Source organism: Watersipora subatra, chromosome 8 (genome assembly GCF_963576615.1).
Source record: "Watersipora subatra chromosome 8, tzWatSuba1.1, whole genome shotgun sequence".
NCBI classification, from domain to species: Eukaryota; Metazoa; Bryozoa; class Gymnolaemata; order Cheilostomatida; family Watersiporidae; genus Watersipora; species Watersipora subatra.
Genome location: NC_088715.1, coordinates 45,401,654 through 45,426,296, shown reverse-complemented (window position 1 = coordinate 45,426,296; position 24,643 = coordinate 45,401,654). Strand labels below are relative to the sequence as shown.

The following is a 24,643-nucleotide window of genomic DNA, read 5'->3' as shown; positions in this document are numbered from 1 at the left end:
GTACAAACACAAAAAATGAGGTATCAGAATTAAATACATCATCTAGGCGTGTGAAGGCAATTGACGGTCTTTGTCTGACAGAGCGAAGAAAGAATGTGAATTACACAAATATGGAATTCAAATGAAAATATGTGTGGGATCATTCACAAAACTTATAATTTAATGAGCTTTTGTGGTGAGCTCTTGTAATGAACTCCACGCTCGGCTGTTGGTGAAAGGAACTTCTGCATGTTACACGGTACTATATCTAAATAACATACAATAACAAGCAGACAAATGACAATATGCATACAAGCAACAGTTAGTTTAATGGAATTGGTAAAATATAGTAAGTTATAAGCATTTCTAGTTTCAATTAAAATGAATAAAAAATGAATGATATAACATAAAAACTGTAAATAAAGAAAACGGCAAAGTTTTTGGTATTCAATGATTGCGGCATATAAGCTAGTCAGGCGATTTTTGTTGCTGATTCAGTCGATTGTAGCCTATTCAGCCAATGCCAGCTATTCAGCCGACAAACAGCCAACTTTAAAACCGGATGCAGCTCACAGAAAAACTTTTATCGCAAAAAAACTTGACTAGCCCTTGGCTAAAATGTTGAAAAAAAGATTTGACATTCCAGCAATCAAACTGGCTGCATTCAGATGCATGGATGCACAGTCACGGGCACTTTTATTGGTAACTGCAGCAAGTATGAGTACCACATCTTAGTGGATAAGATAGTTGTGTAGAGGGTTGGTTCAACTGTATGTGTAGTATGTATATTGAACAAGTCGAGTTTATGAGTTCAATCCCCTTGCCAAATAAATTTTCATATTTTTATCTAGATTTTAATTGCTACTGAACATAAGGTGAACCAAAACATTAAAAAGACATCAAGGCTAAAAGACTGAAAACCCACACTGATATTTGAATATATAATTTCACGCTCTCAGCTGATATTTTAATAAAAAATATATAGGTGAGAGGCGAGTTGGGTTTTTGAGAGAGAAAACCATTTACAAGTGTGACTAAAGTAGCCGAGTCAACAAAAAACAGTAGCCAGCCAAATGAATTGCATTGTTTGAGTACATCGCCAAGCGGGCATTGTACCGAGCAGGAAAAGGGGTAGAGATTTTCAAGAGAGACTTGTATATAAAACAGCACTTTCCTATAGACAGTTGATTAGGTGAGCTCCTGTTTCAGGTTTGTATTTATTTTATGAATTTACAGTATCAGTATAAATATATATATCATATTAAAGCTATGACCACTTGTTGCAACAAACACATGTAGAGTTGGTGGTATAATGAGTATAGTCCTTAAACTTTCAATCAAGCAGATTCACAGACTGGCTAAATTCTCAGTGTCCTTTATACATAAAATCAGTCTGAGATTTTGATACCAGAATTGATAGCAGAATAAAACTGATCTAGTAGGTAGAGAACAATATCATAGAACGACAGTGTTGATATATTTACCGTTATTGTTTACCAAACCAATTGTAAAGGCTGGACAGGGATTTTTGACTCTGTGTATTCTTATTGTTAGTTTAATTAACTTTTTCTTGTCAGCAGTTTTAGTTACAGTTCTGGTGAGCAACAGTAGAAAACATTCTATTTTACAGTGATGGTCACTGTGCTGAGATAAGTTTGTTTATAGTCTAGCTTTTTGTTTCAATACAGAGTTGAGCAGATCATTTCATACCCTATAACAAATACTACAAAGATAATTTAACTCTATACAAAAACTAGTTTTCATCTAAATTTTAAACATTCGGGTTGTGACTAAAAACAAACAAAGAAGTTTATTGGGGTAAGAGCACTCTGCGTTTAAAAGTTGTGATTGGTCAAGTATTTTTTAGGGTCACTATTGCAAAGAGCCATATAAAACAAACTTTTTAAATGTAGAAGTAATTATCCAGTATTAATTTAGCTAACAACATCTCTATGGAACTGGTATCAGAGTTGTATTCTCATGAATAGCTAATGTAATCGGAGAGGAGGTGTCTAAAACTTCAATGAGTGAGCAGTTTGCCAACAACGCAAACTTCGAAATAGCTCGTGATTTGTTAGAAACAGAAAAGCTAAACGTTAGCCAATAGAAATTACCTGCCAGAAGATTTTTAACCAAACTTACTCGTGTGCAAGTACCTTGCGCGATGCAGTGTGTAAAATTATGGCAGATGTCATAGTGAACGAAAAATGGGAAAAATAATTCGGTTTTTTCAGAAGTGCTCTGTTGCTATTTAAAAGCTATATGAAAAAACAACATTCTACATGATATTTCTCAATTTGCATAGGCTTGTTGCAAAGAAAAAAAAGAAGACAACTCCACTTTGACAAAACACTTTTCGAGATGCTAGAGAGTTTTTACTGTATTAGGATATTTTGGTCACTTAAACTACACAATATTTGTAAATAAAATATTTACCAGATACTTTGACATCACATCTCACACCTAGATTTTCAGACTACTGCAAAACTGTAAGGCCGCAGTGTCAGTAGTTTTTTTTCCAGAGCCATAAATTAATACTGACAGGCTAGTTCATCTTCATTCGCTTCAATACAAACTGTTACTATATTTAGAATAAACATACACATGATACTCAGTCAATGAATCCTTCACACATTTTACTAAATTATTGCTAGATCACAATTGGTTCTTAGGGATAGTACGTGAAAACAAGTTGTGCTACTCTTAAATCATATAGATTATGCATAGAATGTTGCAAATGTAACCTATGAGGTGGCCAGTATTCTTGAGATTAATATGTATTAAAGGTGAGCCTAAACTTGTGGCCATACAGCAGTAAAAATAAATCTCTGTTTGACGCTCCTGTAGTCAATCCTAAAAGGTTTTACTGCATAAATACATGCATTCTAATAATGTGACACATAAATGTTTGTTCCTACATCTTTGATATAATTTTACTTTGCTGTCATGGTGTTGCACTCTGTTAAAAATCCAGTTGTTAACTCTTGTGCACACTACCAGATTAAAGGTTTTTCATCATCATTACTTTTATTACATTTTAGGTTGAACCCTTAGGATACAATGTTGAACCAGTCTAAGGTTGGCATTGAATGGTAAAAAATTGTATATAGGGTTATAAAAACCATTGTAATTATACAATGTGAAATAAAGTGGTAAAATTGACCAAAGTTTTATAAAAATGCTCTACATATTGAAAGTTAGCAACAAAATAGTAAATTAACTTTAGTAACTATAGTTAAAACAGCTGCATGGTAGTATGTGCACCTAGTGATTATGACCTGCAATACCATAGAGTGCCACATCATAATGTCTGTACCAAGTGTAGTACGGTAAAAAATTGTTACCTTCATGACATACATATAACAGAATCTTTCAGTACAATTCAATAAAAAAAGCCGAGCGACGCAGTTATCAAAAGCGGCCTCTTGCACACTTGACCATTTAATGGCCGTCAAAAAGAAAAAATAAATTTTATTTACTATACAAGTGTATATACCTTTGGAGTGACTTGACTTGAGCTGGTACATGTAGCGAATAGAGCAGAAAGAAGGCAAGTAGGTATCAATGCTAATTATATTACAGTACACTTGAAAACAAATTTAATACATCATTAAATGAATTTTTTTAGCAGGGTAAAATAAGTTGTCTAATCCTGTCCATTTTTTTCTGACTGGTTTTGAAAGAAAAAGTTAAACACTGTAGGGTAATGAAAAGCAGAAATGATCAAAAAGACACAGTTCTCCTGCTGGTGCAGAGAGTTTTCTAAGAAAACAAGCCAATATGGGGCAATGTAGAAAAAAGCCTTTTGGTTCACTTATCGAGAGCGATGCTTGCTGGTGCAGTGTAAATGCTGGTGAAATGCAAAAGATCGCTAGTGAGCTTACGCTTGTAAAAAATTCAGAGAACGTTCTACAGTAGTTTGTCTTGTATGAAATGTACATAAGATTTAATATAGCCATACATGTAGAAGTTTGTACATACATGTGCTTATACCCTAGAAGGCAAGCATTCAGAAAGTTCTAAAAAGTATTTTTGATGAGCCCACCATCTTGAGTAGCTAGTAATATATGAATTAGATACATGCGACAATTTGTATATACGTAGTAGAAAACAGGCCCACTTGCAAAGACATGATTAAACAAGAAAATACAACATAAAATCAACATGAAATACACAATACACAAAAATGTTAAATTAATGACATACATTACATTACACATAAATTGTACAGTATTGTCTTTGTGTATCAGACATAACCAGTAAATTAAACCTGAGCAATTTTTCTGCCAATCTAAGTTTTTCAGTCTCAACTATGCATTTTCCACTACTAAATGGTAGGTCCACCTGAATGCTGATCTTGTGCATGGCCTTAAACTTTTTTCAGTCTTCAGTCCTAAGCTTCTCGTTGAGTTTGCTTCAACGAATTTCTTGTATTTAATAACTATGGTCACATTTGTTATTTGATTGCGACCATATTTTTGGCAGTATTACCAATACTAGCGCCTTCTTCCTATGGATTTATGACATCCAACTTTTTGTCATAGAAATCATTTTTTCTTTGTCTTGTAACATTTGTATTGGTTTCAGATTCTATAGCTATAGATATAGCTATATATATACATGTATATATATATATATATGTATATATATATATATATATATATCTATATATACAGTCAAACAAGGATAACTCGCTCTCGGATAGCTCGAACACATGGTTAACTCGAATGGTTTTGTTTAGTCTGTTCTTACATAATGATTAATTGCTTTAGATAACTCGATTTCAACTTTGTTAACTCTAACAGTTTATTGCTCAACGGCTACCAAAACGGTTGTTATCTGCTATATAAACGGCAATTGTTGTCTGTCTATCTATCTGTCTGTCCGCTTTATAGAGTACCAAACTTTTCGGACTATTAGCCGCTACTAGATATCTAGGGCGCATTAACGAAATTCTCCGGTTAGTGCGCCTCTATACATAACCTTTTCATCGTTTGCCGTTGTCACACAAAAATGACGTAATAATTACAACTCATGTATTTTCTTTTAGCTTCATGACACGCGATGCTTTTTTGTCCTCGATGTATTAGGGCTCATTCGTTTTTGGCAAAACGATATCGACAATAGACTCTCTCGATATTAGAATTTGGCGATTAAATTTTGTTAACTCTATGAAACACGATGCCGTTTTTTTAACCTCTATTTCTGGCTTTTCTTAAGCTTTAATTGCTAATTTGCTGTTAAGGTCACTGCTTTTCACGCGGACGTTTGTATTATCTTGAATAGGAATAACATTTAGATTCTCTCACATTTGATAAAACAAAGACAATACAATAGTTTATTTTTACTTAACAGATCGTCGTATCAATATCGTCGTATTCAGAGTTTTGATGAATAGCTGTTGGTGGAACAGTAACTTTTTTATACACACACTTCTATGCAAGAGTTGTTATTAATTCAACATATTCACGAATTTTATTTTGTTTTCTCAGTTCGTATTAATTGTATCCTTACCGAATCATCTCATATTGTAATCGTAGCAAAACAGACTCAATTTAGCTATCACTTGCTAATTATTTCGCTGTTACATCTAAACCCTTTATAGTTGTTTTATTTTTAAAAATTATTTGACACGCACCAAGCATATTTCTCATGATATGAAATTTAAAAGTTATTTGACAAAGTAAGTTTGAAAATCTTTCGAGTTGTTTTATGTAGAATGGCAAAGGTTGTTATATGTTAAATACAAATCAATTTTTTGTTCAGTTTTTTTTTTACCCTGGCAATGCTGGGTTGTACAACTAAATGTATTAGCTTACACATCTTTCCTGTTAAACCTAACTAGTTAGTTTTTCGTAATTAATTTCACATTTTACAGCAAACATTTCTACGATTGCTGTAAGATTGATCGTGTAAGATTGCAAGTATCAGTTATTCTCCACTCTCTTATATTTACATACAGTTACAAACTTTGAGAAATATATACATATAGATATATAAATTTAAATTCTCTTATTACATTTATAAACTCGTTATGACTTTTGAAGTTTATAATATAAGCTTTTTAAAGTTTGTTTCATCGTTGTTATTATTTCAACTTGCATTCTTCTAAACATAAATTGAGTATCGTGTTTAAAGTTTAAACATTATTTATTTTCTTATCACTGTTGTTATTACTTAATTAGTATTCAATCTTTATTATTAATATTATTCTTTTATTCAACCATTTTTGGCAGACATTGTTCTAATAAAATTTCAACTACAAAATACTATGATATTCTGTCATATTTTTTAGTATCGTTGTATTCAAAGAATTGATGCATAGTTTCTGGTGAGACAGTAACCTTTTTATACCCACACATTTTTATGCAAGAATTGCTACTATTAAGTCAACATATACCAACATTACCATGTCAGCATCACCTTATCATCTTTTATTGTAATTGTTGCAAAACCAACTTAATTTAGCTTTTACTTGCTAATTATTTTAAATTTACATCTAATCCCTTTTACAATTGTTTTATTTTTTTATTTATTAGACTGGCAAAAAACATTATCCTCATGATTTGAAAGCTGCAGTTGTTTGACATAGTTTGATAAACTTTACAGTTGTTTTTATTTTCTCTCAAATTCTTTATTTATTCAATTATTATTTATCACAAAACACTTTTTTCATGATAAGTTACCTATCATGTTTTCTCATGTTACCTATTTAGTTGGAATGTTAGAAATGGCAAATGTTGTTATATATGTTAAATACAAATAGATTTTTTGTGCAAAGACTTTATTTACTACCCGGACAACGCCGGGTAGCACAGCTAGGCTTGAGGCCGTGGCGTCACTCGAGGATGTGTGGGAGACCTTTTTTGTCCCGAGTACAGCGAGAGTCTCCAGGCACGGCTTTTCGGATGAATGAGTTGACGAGTGCGAAGCGATTGAGTGCTAGGCGATTGATTGCAATTGTGAGGCGATTGGTTGCGAGACGATTGGTTGCGAGTGCAATGTGATTGATTGCAAGACGAGTGCGAGGCAATTGAGTGCGAGGCAATTGATTTCAAGGCGAGTGCGAGGCGATTGATTACGAGGCGATTGATTGCGAGGCGGGTGCAGGCCGATTGATTGCAAGGCGATTGATTGCGAAGCGATTGATTGCGAGGTGAGGGCAAGAGCGCGATTGTCAACTGCTCGGCGGGTTAAAGACTGGTCAGCCGAGGCGGGGGCTCAGCGGCAGAAGGATGCGATTGTCAACTGCAAGTATTTAGACGGGTATGAACAGATGCATGAATCTAGAATATTTACTAGATTTTACACACATCTAGCTGTAAGGCATATTGCAGATTTCCATTGTTCTCTCCAACATTGACATGTATATGTGCATGCATGCTCTGATCAGGACAATGATTTCAGTAGACTGCATATTTGGAGTTGTTTTACAGTATGAAAGACAACTCTCAATAAACCTTATGCTGCACGTAAATCTGTTCCTGTAGGCGAGTAATGCAGCTAGTCGCTTTATAAAATCACTTTATTCGAAGCCATAGAGGTAAACCTCAACTTTTCGTAGTTGTTACCATCATCGGCAAAACATTTCTGTCAACAACTTTTCTAGAAGTTTGGTGAAATTTGATTTTTATCAAAAAACCGCTTAGCAATGGCTCTTTGGAAGCAAAAAAAGTGAGGTAACCTTTGCATAAACTTCAGGAAAAATCGGCAAAATGGATCTCGGGGAAAACGCCTAAAAGAAAAAGATGTCTTTTTTTCTTAGCATTTGAACAGCAATCAAGTTTTGCCAATTTTTAATCTAAAAATCGTCCTGACAATAACATCACCTCAAACAACAAACCAATCTCAAGTGATAAAAAAATCTTTATACTTTTTAATGAAAACTTTTAAACTTTACATTAGAAGCATTTGATTTGAAAGAAGCCATTTATGCTTTTGATTTATATTATGGTTTGTTAATGTACATGTATATACTAATAAATAAATACATGGATTCGTGGCAGTGCTCCGAGAACTTGAGTGCTCTGATAACTCAAACACTTTCGCTCGGTCCTGTGAAATTTGAGTGATCCATGTTTGACTGTATATATATATATATATATATATATATCCATAGTATTTGAAGTTTACACTGTAACGTAAGGAGCTCAGTTATTGAGTCAATTAGAGCTGTGTATGTAGAGCTGTATATATATACATATATAAATATCATATATTAAACCACAGAACTAAAAAGTTGACAACATTTTAAGAAACGACACACCAACCACAAAAACTCATTTAAACATGCCAATAAGAGACTATAAACACAGCCATCAAAACATTTATTGCAATCAAAAGATAAATACTTTAACTTCAGCATATATTTGAAAATTTTACAAACTGCATCCTCTTTTAATAATATCTCTGTGAGATGTGAGCTTTGCTTTTGAGAAAAGCTATTTATAGTCTACCAACCGCATTTAGCATATCTTAACGAAAGAAGCAAAATGCTTTCTAAGTGTAGGCATTTGTCTAACCAATAGAGATAACAACACTTGACAGTTACTTATCTATAATTTGTATTGGTACTGAGTTTTGATCTTTACTGATCTGTGATGAGCTTGGAACAACCTGTTGATTTTATCATTTTAATTCTCAAATAGCTGGCCTGGTTATCTAAAGCTGTAAGATAGTGTGATAGATTAAGGTGAAGAATGGGCAACCTGACAACTCAGACTTTGCACAACTAGTCAAGGAACAACCCCTCTCAGTGACGTAGTGTTATTTTTACCAGGTTAATAACTCTAGCGCTAAACCCTAAACCTGTCAGTTTTTGAGAAAATCATCAGACTGTTATTAATATTGAACAGTAGCGTTTTCCATTAACTCCAAGAATGTCAAAGTGGCGGTTAAAAAGCGGTGGCAATCAATGAAAGCGGGGAGCCATAATGTCCAACCCGCCTCTTATGTTGGCGATCAAATGGAGATGGCATTCAATTAAAGGTTTTACGGTATATGTATTTATACATATGAAAAAGAACTATACATATACTATATACTAAGTGGATACCCGGCCATGCTCGGGTTTTGAAAATCAGCTTATAAACAATGAGAGGTGGCTACCACTTGCTTTTATCTTGGTACATTTCCAATGGTCAATTTGAGTAAGCTTACTATTTGCTCTCACAATTAGGCACGCATAAAGTTACGCTAGTGCTATACAGGACATTGTACCATAATGTTACATGGTAGCGAAGAAAGGTTACGTATCTGCACCCATATCACAACATATATCACCTAGCTCATGTGGAATAATTGGTTAAGTATCGGACTGGTGAGTGGGAAGTCCCGAGATCAAACCTTCTGCAGTATGAATTATTCATTCAATTATTTGAATTGCTGTAGCTGGAAACACATACAGACTCGCAGATACACAAACTTGAATTAATATATACATAGAGATGTAGGTCAGATTGTATTATTAGAAAGACTAAAATGTCGGCAATAGCACGGCCAGTGTTTTAAACGTTAATATGGGCTAGACGGTAGCCTAAGCCTTTGGCTACACTGCATTCTTACAAAATCTTTGTTTGACTCTCACTTTGTCACCCAAAATATCTGTATAGTGCTTAGTCTTTTAACTTTGTAGATATTTTACTACATATTTCTATATATTTTTAATGCATGACATGTGAAATATCCGCTGTTATTAGAAATGCAGTATTGTTATATTACAATTCTACTATATGATGTCATTTCTACCAGCATATCACTGCACATGGATAACAATTTGATGGCTAACTTTTTTCTACAAGATTAGTTGTGCAGGTAATAAAGTAATCACTGAATTACTTTGAGTGACTTACCGGGAGAAATAGTTCTGTTTTAAATTATTTACCTCAGTACATTTTCTTAGTACAGAAAATGGCTGAGGTTAATAAGCTGGCCTAGGACAAGTACCTTGTCCTAGGCCAGCTTATTAACCTGTGTTTGTAACGATCAACACAGATAGTTAATAACACCAAACCTGCACTTTAAGTGTGGGTATCTCAACCACTGTAATGACCATGCGCAAAATTAAACCCCTTAATTTTATGTAGCCTAATTGAGGAGTTTTCTGCCTTTCTACCAAAAGGTTCCAAGATTAAATACAGTGCTGTTTGAATGTTTAATGGCTCGATTTCTACTGCTGTAACTGGATACAATCTTTAACAAAAAGACAAACACTGATTTTCACATTTATAGATTACCGTTTCTATTTATTTACTAGTTCTGTCGTAAGATGCATTTCTTAGATTTTTGTGAATTTCGGTGTTCAACAATTTACGGTAAGAGGTCCAATGAACTGCATCAACAGTCTCATTTTGCTCCTCAAATTAGTTTTGCAATGCAAGGCATGACATACTCTATTCGTCTGAATCACACCAGACATGTCAACCTTAGTTAACAGAAAGTGAAGGCAGTTTTCCTAATCGAGTTAAAAGGTATTTATGTTAGAATTTTTAAAAACTTTTCTTGATTATTGTCACAAGCAGACAAGTTTGCGATTTAGCACCAGAATGTTTAGCTTCTACGATAACAATGGCGCTATGTCACTAAGATGGGGTGTTAATAATTTGAGATCGGTTTATGCCAAGTGAAAAGTTTGTAGTTAGTAATGCAAAGAGTGTGTTATTAGCTTGCTCAGACATTCTTCCAGGCTCTTACCTACTTTAATACTTTAGATAAAAGGTTTGAGGGCTAAAATATTGATATCACTTAGTCGCCTAAAGTACGCCATCTCACAGTAATCATCTGAAACTTAAATAGTAGTTTGTTTACACAAATCTTCGATAAGTAACCGCCAAGTATTATTGTCTTTAAAAACCAGTTTGTCAACTTTTCATAATCCCTTTGTTCTTATCTGAAGCAGAGGGTAGTTTAAATGCCCTGGTGAATGTATTAATAACAAAATGTTATAACAGTCGTCAGAGTAAGTGCTAATGCAGCAATTTATTGCAGTAGGCTACTGCTAGACAAATTGTTCAGCGAAAAACTTAAACAGCCTTATTTTGTTGTGGAGATAATCTCCCAAATATTAAGTATGGTTTCTACTGTGGCTGTTCCTGCTTATAAAATTATATCTTACAAACGTTGATACTATTTTTTTTCAACTTATTATCAACTAATTAATTATTGCTTGACTGACTACTGTTACTGACTCCTGTTTTGGTACAAGATACCAGCAAACACTCTGACATGGTTGGTTTCAGTCTAAATATCTACTGCAAAAGTCGAAATTAGTAGTTAGCCTATCAAAATTAAATGACTGATAATATTTTTACTAAGTACATTCCTGACCAATCTTTCAAATAATTATGTTAGAAATTTAGTGCGTGTTTGACTAAATTGCTACAACTGTTTTTTTAAAAGGATTAAAAAGGCATAACCTTAACACTAACCTACATTGTAATTTGTTATGATTTTGGTGCTAATTACAAAATTACAATTAAATATACTGCTTGCAAAAAATATAGGAATACAAGTTAAATGTTTCAATGTTTTGTATTTCAACCTCTGTTCAAAAGTCCCTGATTAACAGAGCTATCAAATAAACAGCAATCCAGCAACAAACTTACTACTTAAACTCAGCTCCGTTCTAAAATTCAGCCACTAAAAAGATGTAGATTATGGTCTAATATTGTGTTTTGTTTATTCTCAAACATTGCTTTACTCTTATAGCTTTAGGGAGAAAAAGTAAGAATTATTCACAGTGGTTTTATTCATCCAGCGCATTTATGTCACTCAAACCTACTCACCATTTAACCAACTAGTTACTTTTGAAAAAAGCATGTTGTTTAATCACTAAATATAATGAAGGTAATCATGGAAACTATTATAAAATTATCTTTGCTAAACATAGAAAAAGCACACACAAAAGTTAAAAAGATTCCATCATTGGGCAAAATTATCCCAGAAGATAAAGCGCATGTAACAGTGTTATAAATGACAAACGTAAATATTATCTTACACAGTGAGAACCTGTAATGGTTAATTAAACTGTAGCAAAAAATGTTTTACAATGGAAATGTGTCTACTGCTAGTGCTAAAAAACTGTTAAATCAGTGAAGGCTTTATTTACAATCAAATAATACAAATTTTCATTTTGTGTTTCATGATTCTAGTTGATCCTCATGATCTTGATCTCCCGTGTCTCCAGTAGAGAAACATCTCCTGTTAAACTCATCTATTTCTCTTAATGATCTCTGTGTCTCTCGTTGCATATCTCTCTGCATTTCCACCATTCTTTGAAAAGCTGCAATAATTACAAGCAGTATATACAAGTTAAAACGCTATTTACAAAACACTAACTATTTTTTATCAAGATCAAAGACCAACTATACCAGCTGGCTGTTGTATTTTATCAAATATCATTGGCTAAATATAGACATTTTAGTTTTTTCTGAATCACATTATTTATTATTTTATAAAAATTCCAACTTCAAAGAACAACCTGCTGAGAGATTTCTCAATGTCAACATACCTAATTCCAGCTCTTTCACTCTCTGGTTTGAGTTATGAAGTTCTGTAAAATATATTAATTTAAATTTGGTTGTCTCTTATCAATAATGATTGATTGAGTACATCAAAAAAATATATGAAAGTTTCCTAATGGACTTGTTTCATTATTGTTTGATGAACTTTATAATTTAAAAAATAAAGTAATGAAATATTTATCTATAACAACATACCTAATTCTAACCCTTGTACCCTCTGGTTAGAATTCTGAAGTTCTCTAATAGAAATGTGCATAGGTATATGATATACAATCTAGTTTATATAACTCAAATATACTAATCTTTATGCAAGTTTGTAATGTGAAATACAGAGTTGCCCCTTTGTTACAGCTTCGTAAGTATAGAAAAGTCATTTAAGGCTGTTAGAGGTGATACTTGCTGTAAACCGACTAAAGTATCATAAACGATGTTTTTTACAATCAAAGATTTTGATTCCAACAAGATAAAATAGTAAGACTTGTTTTTTAGCTAATCATTAAGTAAACACTCGTCATTGTGAAAGTAAAATCTACCGAATGCGGCTACCAAAACATAGAATAGTTGACAAGCTAATCATGTCACCTAAAAAAAGTCAATCTAGTTTCATCTTTTGACTGTTGTCTACTAATTTGTTGGCACTCATTAGCTGTTTCATTTCTAAAATCTTCTGTATCACCTTTCTAGTAAAAAACATGCATATGATCTAAGGTGACAGCTTTTGTCTATTTCGAGGCAGACCGATAGGACATTGAGTTGAAAATGGTTGTACATCAGTTTGGTAAGTTGTAAGAGTAATGCTCTCAACTACTGGTTTAAGTTCTTTCTAAACAAAAGAGTTGTACATATTATCTAGCCAATCAAAACGTAAATAATCATCATTGTTGAAGTCAGTAATTTTACGTTAATTGACTAAGTTTGATCACTTTGGAACAAGATACAGTAGACCTAGCCCACAAATATACTAGATGTAAGTTATCAGGGATTTTTACTCAATTGCTTTACTTAAAGTTCATCCATTGTTGATTCTATATTACTAATTTTTGTAAACTACTCCGGTGCACAAAATTTTAGTAAGGTAATAACGTCTACTTGAAAATGGTTTCTCCCCAATAATTTTTGGACATAATGCAGTATTGTTTAGAAAATGATGAAATCAATGACACATGCTTTGACAATTAGCCAATGGTGACCCGAGTGTTCAAACACCCAAGTACTGACCAGTTATTATTTAAAGTTCGACTGGCAAGATAATATCTCTACCATACTCTAGTTTAATTGGAAATGGAAGATGGTCTTGAAAATTCAGGAACCCTGGTCTGATAAAAATAATTACAAAAACTTCATAATTCATTAACTGTTGAGGTACTAAATGCCAACACTTAAAATTATCCAAACTCTTGTTGTATAATTCAGCAAACAGCCCACCTTAGACAATAATACTACTGTTTAAGTGAAAGCAACTACAATTTTTTATGTACGTAGATACTAGCTATTGACTGGTTTTCACAATCTTTCCTTGTTTTATGCACTATATACATGTAGATGCTGTTGGATGTCTCAAAAGAATTTATCACATATTGATCATGCTCAACCATATTTTTTCCAACTACTCAAATTCCTAAATTGCTAGAGCTACATTGACCTAAACTTTGTTGAGCTATTGCCCTCTCTTCCTAATCATGCATCATTTCCTTACGTTGTAGTTGTTGATCTGCCAGCCTTAGTTCTACAATATTTACTAAATAATACTTACTAACTTATAGAAAGCATAAAAAACGATTATTGTTTAGGTTGATCAAACTAATCTCTCTAAGTTTTAGCAAATCAGAAAAATTAATAAATGCTTAGTTCATGAAATGCATAGATGTTTATATGGAAGTTTTTAGATGCGTATGTATAAGAATGTAAGTATGCTGGAAAAAATGCAGAAGTCATTGCATGTAGTGGTGACATCAGTATTATAGCAGAATTTTAGCAGAAGATATTGGTCTGAATATGAGCATGTTACTGTCTGTTGCTATTCGCCTTTATTTTAACTGCTCAGTTCATGATTTTTAAAAGTATACTAGTAATCTATCTTACTTGCAGCTTGTGCCTTCACTTCCATATCCAAGTCCTGTGCTGTTTTCTTTGAGCTGCTCAGTTCTGTTATAATAAATTATGTGATAGATTACAATATCGGTAGCCATATATTAGCTAAACGCGTTGCTATGAAAATGAACAAGTTGGTATTTGCCTATTTTAAGATTGCACAGTCAAAGATTATTCCAAGTAAAGTATTGTCTAATCTTACCTTCAGCTTGTGCCTTTACTTTCTTATCCAATTCGTGAACACTTTTGTTCGAACTGTTTAACTCTAATAAAAACAATGTGATACATTAGCTAAATCTGTTAATTTTAAAATCAGCGTAGTTCTATCCACAGTACTCACAGTGTAACTGGCGAGTGTCAAATCATTTTAAGCAAGGTATGGTCTAACCTTACCTCTTCACAATTTTTATAAATTGTTAACTCTTGACTTATTAGCTCCTAACACTTAGAACCATTGAAAGTTTTAATTTTATAATTTTTTAGTTTAATTTTTTTTAGTTTTTATTTTATTTTAATTTTTTTGATTTTTTAGTTAGTTTTCAGTTTAGAAAGTTTTCGTTTGATAATTTAGCGAGTGGCTGACACTAGATAAGAGGAACATTATTGTCAAAGTGAAACTATAATTCTATAATATAAACACTTATAATTGTATATCTATAGATACTAGCTGTTGACTGTTTCTCACAATCTTTCTTTGCTCTATGAACTATGTAAATGTTGTTGGTTGTCTAAACATAAATTATCACATATTGTTAATGCTCAACCATTTCTTTTGATTTTCCAAAACTCCTAAATTGATGAATATACATTTACCTGCATCTTGTTGAGCAATTTTCATCTCATCTAGGGCATGTCTTTCATCATGATGTTGTTGTTGTTGATATAGCAGGCTTAATTTTACATTATTTACCAGAAAATACTTAGTAACTTATAGTGTGCATCAGAAAAAAAGATTAATGTTTAGGTTGATCAAACTAAACTCACTAAGTTTTAGCAAATCATAAAAATTAATAGATGCTTAGTTCATGAAATGCATGAATGTCGATATGTAAGTATCTAGATGCGTATGGATAAGGCTGTAAGTATGCTGGCAAAAGTTCTGATATGATTGTACGTAGTAGTTATATCAGTATTATTGCAGGATTTTAGCAGAACACATTGATATGACTATGAACATGTTACTATCTGTTGCACTTTGTTTGGTTGTGGCTGGCAAATTCTGGATTTTTAAAATCAAGCTAATAATTAATCTCACCTGCGGCTTGTGCCTTTACTTTCCTATCTAACTCCTGAACACTTTTCTTTGAACTGTTTAACTCTATAATAAAAAAACCATGTGTTAGATTACAATAAAAGTATCAATATTTTAGCTAAAACTGTTGATATGAAAATGAACTTGTTGCTACTCACCAATGTTGTAACTGGAAAGTCAAAAATAATTCCGAGTAAAGTATTGTCTAGTTTAACATGCAGCTTGTGCCTTCACTTTTATATCTAAGTACGGTGCAGTTCCCCAGATTAAACAAAGTGATAGATTGCAATATTAGTTACAGTTAGCTAAATGTGTTGAAATAGATATGAACATGTTACCATCTGCTTGTTTTGTAACTGGTGAGCTCTTGATCGTCCAAGTATAATAATCACTTATCTTACCTGCAGTTTGTGCCTTCACTTTCAAATCCAACTCCTGAACACTTTTCTTTGAACTGTCTAACTCTATAATTAAAAACAATGTGTTAGATTACAATAAAATTATCAATATTTTAGCTAAAACGGTTAATATGAAAATGAACTTGTTGCTACCCACCAATGTTGTAACTGGAAAGTCAAAAATTATTCTGAGTAAAGTATTGTCTAATTTAACATGCAGCTTGTGCCTTCACTTTTATATCTAAGTACTGTGCAGTTCTCTAGATTAAACCAAGTGATAGATTGCAATATTAGGTACAGTTAGCTAAACATGTTGAAATAGATATGAACATGTTACCATCTGCTTGTTTTGTAACTGGTGAGCTCTTGATCGTCCAAGTATAATAATCACTTATCTTACCTGCAGTTTGTGCCTTCACTTTCAAATCCAACTCCTGAACACTCTTCTTTGAACTTTTCAATGCTGTCATATGGAAAAAAAATTTGATTAGAAAATTAATAGCAAGATATTAGCTGAAGCTCTTAATATGAACATGTTGTTAACCACTTAGGTTGCAGCTGGTTATTAAAAAATGATTCCAAGTAGAATGGTGTCAAACCTTCCCTGCAGATTGTGCCTTCCTTTTCATATCCAAGTCTTGTGCAGTTTTCTCATGGCCCCTCAGTTTTGTTATATTAAATACTGTGATATATTACACTATCAATCTATATATAAAAAAAAATATATATATATCTTTATTTATATATTTATATATATTATATTTATAGTCGACGCATCCTTCCCATGTAGCTTCACTTTTGAGGTTCACTCGTAAAGTAGCACTGCATGACATCCGTGTTATCAGTCCGAGACCATTTCATCCGTTTTGAATCAGTAGCCCATTTTTCACTGCCTTGTCCTGGTTCAGCTACAGGCAGCGAGGACCTTGTTTGACCGGGCGACGTCCGAGCCGGTATGGCTTTGGTTATTGCACTCATCGTAGAGGTTGGAGACATTATACAAGCAAGGGTCTTGTTTGAGGACCACCAGAAGGGTGCAGTTGTTGGGGTTTGAACCAAGGACCTAATGATCATTGTTCCAATACCTTACCAACTGCCCTATCTGTCCTGCATATATATAAAAATACATTTATATATATATATATTTATATATATATATATGTATTTATATATATATATATAAATATATACGCATATATTTATATATATAGGGTGAGAGAGCTTGCGGAAATTATCATCAACAAGATTCCAGCTGCTAATTATTATGGAAGCAGGGTACCACTAAGCAACTGTCATCTTGGAGAAAATGGGTATTAAGCCACTGCCAACAAGGCTTCAAGCCATTCCATCTTTGCAGCTGAGGCTACAAAATAAGATCGAAGACCTGCACAAGAAAATTAGTAGGCTCAGTGAAAGATCTAATCACAGTTTAGAGCATCCAAAAAGGGAAGCCACAATAGAGGCTCTAGAATCCGCCAAACAGCTGCTAGTAGCACTCTCGACACGACTGAAGCGGTACACCAAAGAGCGGGATAATAATACAATAATAAAACTGTTCATCATAAATCATCAAAAGTTTGCCGAAAAAGTCTTTGCAAAAAACAACAACACTGGATAAACGAAAAAGGGCTGCAACAGTATGGCTAATATCTAGTTGCAGCGAGAATTATAAGAGAAAGTTAGTCGATGCAAACATGAAACCAGTTTGAGACCTCATGTCGAGAGGAGCTACCAATTAAAAGAGCATGAAAAGTAATATAGAGCTGAGATGGCTGAAGTCTACACCTGGCAAAGTGGTGTAGATGACAGTAAAAGATACTTCAGCCTTTGCTCTCCGGATTTGGTACAAAGCTCTAAAGAAACAGGACTCCAAGTACTTGAAGGATGTGTCAGGCATGGCAACATGATTCAAGCAAGACAGAACCACACCAGGCTGTGTTGTCAGACATGCACTTAGAGATCACCTTGAAGGTCCTCAGCTGGTCTAGCGTCAAAAGCTCATCTAACCAGCTAACCCGACTTGTCTGAACTCTGTTGTTTTCACCATATGACACACTAATAGCCTACACAGGAACTGTGGTTTCTCCAGAGTAACCTCAGAGTAAAGTGTAAGCACAACTAGTCGCAGTCGGAACCCTACCATAGCTCTATGAACCCTAATGTCTCTGTCAATGTGTGTCGGTAACACTAGGTCATTTGGAAAACAATCAAAAGATTTTAAACAGCTATTAAATAAATTTGAACAAGCTCAATTTTAAACAGACTGGTAAAACACTGGCAAAAAAGTCTGACAACACACAAAAAAATTCAACAATTAGAACAATGTGATCTACAGTTATTTGGGCTAAAACCAAAAATATTCTTACTGTTTTAAACTTTGTGAAAATCTTTACAGTAGCTTCATATTTATTAAAGAAACATGTATCATTGTTTCATGATTTGAAATAATCGAAAAAATCTTGCTGGCACTATCATTTAATTATTAATTTGCTACATGACCATACATGATTTTCCAAAAATTGAGTTGTGTTGATTTTTGTTGATTTCGTTCAAATATAAGTTGTTAATATAACGAAAAAAGTAAATAAATATATATGAAAACAATTAAAAATAAAAGAAAAAAAAATCTCCTATTCTTTGTGCATAATTTATTATGATTGATTTACACTATTACTTACCAACATAAATTTTAAACAAAGCTGTGCTAATGCCAGTTTGCTGGCTGCTATTATTTCTGACAAACTTATGCAATCCTCGAATATGAGTGGTTAGAGTTCAAATAGTTAATAGCAGCGATGTCAAATCATGGTACACCTGTAAGTCAGACTTAGAAAACACTTCAGCAAACTGCCCTCTTAGATTCAAAAGGGTCTGGGCACCGTATGCTTGTCATGCAAGGCCAGGGTAATCCAAAGCCAATCAGTAGGCTAGCTCTGGACAGGCCCCACATCACCAGTTACTTCTTCCACTGTCGATGACGCATGAATTACAAACTTTTTGAGCAAATAAGTGTTTGACATGCTCTCTAACGGTGCGAAACAATTTGTCAATGAAAATTACAGCCTTGGTCTCATTGCTGATAAGATCTGGCTAAAACTTTTTCAAATCGCGCACTTGCCCGCAATGTATAGACCAAGGAGGCCTTTGTGGTAGCCACATTAGCAAATATGTCATTCTAGGAATGCTATTTTTTGGGTCACGCCAATGCGCCATGTAATTTCAACAGACTGTTTAGACATCCCTGTAGATGGTAGCTTAGTGACCTGCATAGACTGATATGGCCGATTGTTACCAAAAAAAGTCTAGGTGGTGTAAAAAATGATGTTGTTAACTGGGATTGAGATAGTCATTGCGTGTTGAGTGATCACTATGAACTACTGCCCAAAAGGAGTTATACAGGGCTGTCTAGGCTGGCCACCATTAGCTTCAATCTTGAACTGACCTGAGCTAAAAGTAAGCATAGTCAAGCTGGGCTTCGACCTCACAGACCAACCCCTACACCTCTGAGCCAGCATCACAGTCAGCCCTTTCACAGAAGTAGATGATCACCAGGTAAATGAAAAACTAATCATTTTTGGCTTCGGCTTGACATTGGTGAGTGTAACTATGTCAAAGTTAAAGGTGGTAGTTTACCAAGAAGACTTGTTTGCAGCAGTAAGACAAAACTGCATATAACCATTTTTGTGCAGTTGAGATGTAGGCTTTCCATAATTCCAAATTAACTACCATTCTATTTCCTGGCAGGCAAATCAGTTGGCATGATTGTTGACACACTATCAAGGCATATTCAACACTGGCAATAGAGATGTGAGACAAAAACTTTATGGTGGAGCTTTCTATCCTACTGAAGGAAGCGACCCGGCCCATTTAGCAGCCTCTATACTAATTGAAATTGGGAAAGGAGGCTGAAAATGAGTGTCAAGTCCAACAACGACTAGAGCTCTCTAATTATGTTAGTAAAAAATATTGCTTGTGTTGATTCTGTGTCGGCTACTGACTGCTGAATGCCAACACCAAGCAGGGCACTAATTCTCTATTTTTAAATCATTTCTGCCTCAATACATTGTATGGCAGCAAATACTTCAATATACTAGACTTGGTCAGTGGCTACAGGTAAGTAGCCTAAGACACAGATTCACCAGAAAAGCGCTGGTTACCTCTTCTACTACTATTTTAGAGGAAGGTCTTGGCCTTTGGTTTTACCTCTGCACCCGGTACTTTTTAGAGACTAATGTAGCGCAAACAACCTAGACTGCATTGAAAAATGTTGCTGCTCCTTTTCGATAACATTATTTTCTTTGCCCCTAAATTTTACACTCAGTTGCAGTGTTCAGAGCAAACGTTCAAAGCTCTGAAGGAAACTATGGTAAATGTAAAACTATCCAAATTTGAAGTATTTTGATAACAGTTTTGTTAATTGTGTTTAGTTTTGTGTTTCTACTGTTCTAAAGAAAACGCCTACAGCTCAAAACTAATCGATCATTGATAAGCTTGGGCTGATGGGAGGCTTTTTGAGTATGGTGACCTGTTGCTGGCAGTATAGGTGTGATTTTGATGCCGCATTACTGTTTTACATTGACAGGCCGGCATGAGTAAAAGGTTCCCTTAGGGGTGATGAAGGAACGTCTGTTCTTGGCCTGTTACAACTATCCTGGTTGCAGCCGGTCGTATATCCTAGATATGAATGTCAGTGGCTGCAGTTGGTGCTAGGCTCTTTTTAGTACAGGAAGAGGTCAGGATTTTGATTGTGCTTTTCGTAAAAGCCCTTGAGCCGGCTAAGAAAAAAACACTGGGTAACTCAGGATAGGTTGTTTGCTGTGGTAAATTTGGTAAGGATTTTCTAGTTCTAACTGTGAAATCGGTCATTCTATCTGTGTAAAAATCACACTTTTATCAAATTGCTATGTAAGCGGGAAAGCTGTCAAACCAGATGGCTAAGTAAGTGACTACAGATGTTAGCCAAGTTCCAGTACATGCTAGAACATTGAGTCAGACTCCACCATGGTAAAGCTGATGGCGTCAGCTGATCCACATGTGAAGACTGCCGGCAGTTCAAGCTTATCGATGAAAGACTTATAAGCATATATGCATACTGCAAAGCATCTTCATAAACATTTCCGCACTTTTATTGAACAGGAAAAGACAGTGCAACACCAAATATCAGTATAAGTGAGCCGACTGATGGCTAGCAGTTATTTTGGCTCCTCAGATGCTGTGTGATCTGGAAAGTACCGAAGAAGTAAATAATGCTAGTGGAAGCCCATGAACAGATATGCGAGTTTCAAACATTTTCAATTTATCTCGCAATGAATTTTCAGAAAAACTGCTTTCCTAATTTAATTTTTAATGTAAGCTTTTTTGAAGGTAATTAGATTAAAACAGTGCATAGGTTATTTTTTACATAAAATAATAATTTCAAATTATTGTTAGAACTATTTTAAAAAACAAATTTTATAATTTAACGCATAATTTAAGTCAGTGCTGAACTTCATAAACCAATTTAACTGTTAATGCAATTTCAAAATACCAATTAATTATCAATGTAACTACGTTTCTTTTCTTGATTACAACATAGTGGCTGGCAGCATGACTCCTTTGAATACTTATGTAATACGCTCAATGGCTAACTATTGGGAATGGTAATGTTTTTCATATTTTGCTTTTAGCTGGGGTTAAATCTGTTAACATAAGTCAAAAAACCTTTTCAAATGTGTGTTCATAGATTTAAAAAAATGGAGTTATGCAAAGGGAACAGGTTGTTTTATTTATAATTCCAGCTCTGTGCTGTTCATTGTTAGTTTTTTTCAAGTAGTATGCGGTGCAATGTAGGTATTCTTTTGCAGTCAGATTCACGAATCTCAAAAATAACTATCGCTTTTGTTTGTCGAATGCATCGATTCGTGTTCACAATTCTCTGCTCGTTGTAACCTAGCTTAACTTAATGCTCTATAGCATAAAAGTTTGAAATTTATTAATTCCTTTCGATTGGAACAAAAAACTTTATAGCAAGATAGTTAATCAACAAGATCTCTTACTTACTTGTTTTTTACCAATTGAATGATCTATTAAAAATAACTGACTGGGCAACAAAATCCATGAAGGAAATATCTGAATTTGACAGCAAAGCTTTTTTCTACTGAATTTTATATGGGAATATCTGGTTTTGCACAAAGACAATTATTTCAGGCTACAACATATAGACACACTATTCTTTTGTAAACATAATGGTGATATTAACAAAGTATGAAAATAACTGGTTCTGAAAATGTACTCCTAATATATTCTTCTTGCTCCTTAGTGTATTTATCCTTGTGGAACAGTAAACAAAACAGAAACTTACATTTACCATTATTGCTGTTCCTAGCTGGAAACGCTTGTTGTGTAAAATGGGATCTGTCCTCATATTTAACCATGTAACAATATCCCTGTTTGATAACCTAAAGCACTATTCCGAATCGTCAAACCAGATGGTGATAGATCAAACAGATACAAAGACAAACTATGCAGTTAGACTGACTGTTAAGGCCATGATGGCTCAAGTTTACTGAGGCTCCACTAAAATAATAGATTATAAAGTGTAGCACTGTTGTATCATACGGTGTTAGAGCAAACCTCGGAAATTAGTGTGTGTTTTATGGACAAATTTAAATATTAACTTTTGGACATCAGTCATTGAGCAACATGGTTTACATTGAAATGTGTGTTAACTTTTTGTTCACATGTATCTAAAACAAAGTGTTACTGAAATACATCTTGTGTCTGTGTGTGCTTCTGTGTATATGCATGCAGTATAAGGTATGTGGTATGCGGCATACCCTTCCCTCCGCTAATGCGTACATTGATCAAACATATTTATTCACACTTTAACAAAGGTCTGATTTTAAATAAGGAGGTAGAAAGTTTGTTGTGATCCTTCAATTTTTTTTTACTTTTGTTAAAACTTTTAAAATCACCTTTAGGTTGACAATTTCACTGAGCAAATCATAAACTAGCTACACTTCAGTCAAAAATTTATAGTCATAGAAGAACTGTTAAAACATGTATTTTAAGAGCAGTACACAAATGGTTAGGAAATATTAATGACAAAACTGGCTACATGACTGACTAGCTGTGACACTAAAGTACTTAATTGACTTTTAAAACATGTTTCAATTTTGAACTCGATCTTAAATTTTGTAAAAAGGTCTTAAAGAACATTTTAAAGTTAGCTTATTATTAAATAGTTTGCCCTGAATTTGAGCTATTAGTTTATGCTAGGTCAGAAACAAAATACAAAAAGTTTCCAATCAACTCTAAATTAACAATGAAAAGTATTAAAACATTTAACAGTTATTTTATCTTTTGTAGAATTGGCAGCTATTAAAGATATTTAGTGTTTAAGCAACTTTTCAGTGTACTATATAGTTCAGTCAAATCATACCTTGTTCACTGAAGTATCCATAAGTGAGGTCTGGCAGTGTCATAAGATCCTTAACTTTCTTTCCATCACTACTTGTAAGTGTCAGTAGCTGTTTCTGTTGCTCTGCTGTCACACAGGTCAGCAGTAATTGCAATGCTTCACTTTTACTTTTGCATGCTGCCCAATGTGCCGGTGTATATCCAGAGCAACCTGGTATTTTAAGGATCTCAAACCTGTGCTCAAATGAAAAGTTACTTAGAAGATACATTATCATGATAGTGTCACCTTTTCCTGCAGCCTGGTGTAAAGGTATCTCACCATCATCATCTTTATGCCTCATCACCTAATAGAACTGCAATGAAGTGAATCCAGCTAACATACACTTTATGGTTTCTATATCTTTTCCTACTGCTGATTTTACTGCTGGTGTCCAACCATTTGAACCTTTACATGAGAGCATGGCTACATATCGATCTTCAACGCTTGTCTTCTTTAGCACTTCTCTCAACTTCTCTTTCTCTTTAGTATCATCACAATATCTACTCAGCAGTTGTTTTAGTTCAGTGCTGTTGGAGGCCATGATGAAAGTATGTCAATAATCTGCTAACGGTCAGGCAAACTTTGTACTAAACACTACACGAGGCGTGTGCTATACTTCTAGGTCTAATGGAGACTGCTTCTATACAAATGTCTCTTATCTTGTTTGTATAAGTAATTGCATTGTTCCTGTATCTGCATGCATACTTATTGATCACAGTAGTCTTACATTGTTATAGTCATTCAGTCATTGTTATTGCTTGAATAGGTGGGCATTGCTTGAATAATATTTCATAGACTGTGATCTTTCAATAGATAACTATATATGTGTTCTCCGCTGTTGTAGCTGCCAACTTCTCTCTCTCTCTTTCTTTAGTATCATGACAATATCTACTCAGCAGCTGTTTTAGTTCAGTGTTGTTGGAGGCCATGATGAAAGTACGTCAATAATCTGCTAACGGTCAGG

The 24,643-nt window shown here is 34.0% G+C and overlaps 1 protein-coding gene across 1 annotated transcript; it reads right to left on the bottom strand.

The window, feature by feature from the left end:
- Nucleotides 1-12,116: 12,116 nt before the first annotated feature.
- On the bottom strand, nt 12,117-24,220 carry LOC137402624 (synaptonemal complex protein 1-like). The gene is made up of 8 exons (XM_068089128.1): nt 24,022-24,220; nt 23,662-23,766; nt 16,642-16,704; nt 16,245-16,307; nt 15,847-15,909; nt 14,794-14,856; nt 14,583-14,645; nt 12,117-12,259 (listed from the first exon to the last, which is right to left on the bottom strand). The coding sequence occupies exons 1-8, from the start codon at nt 24,218-24,220 to the stop codon at nt 12,117-12,119; spliced, it is 762 nt and encodes a 253-aa protein (XP_067945229.1).
- Between the last annotated feature and the right edge of the window lie 423 nt (nt 24,221-24,643).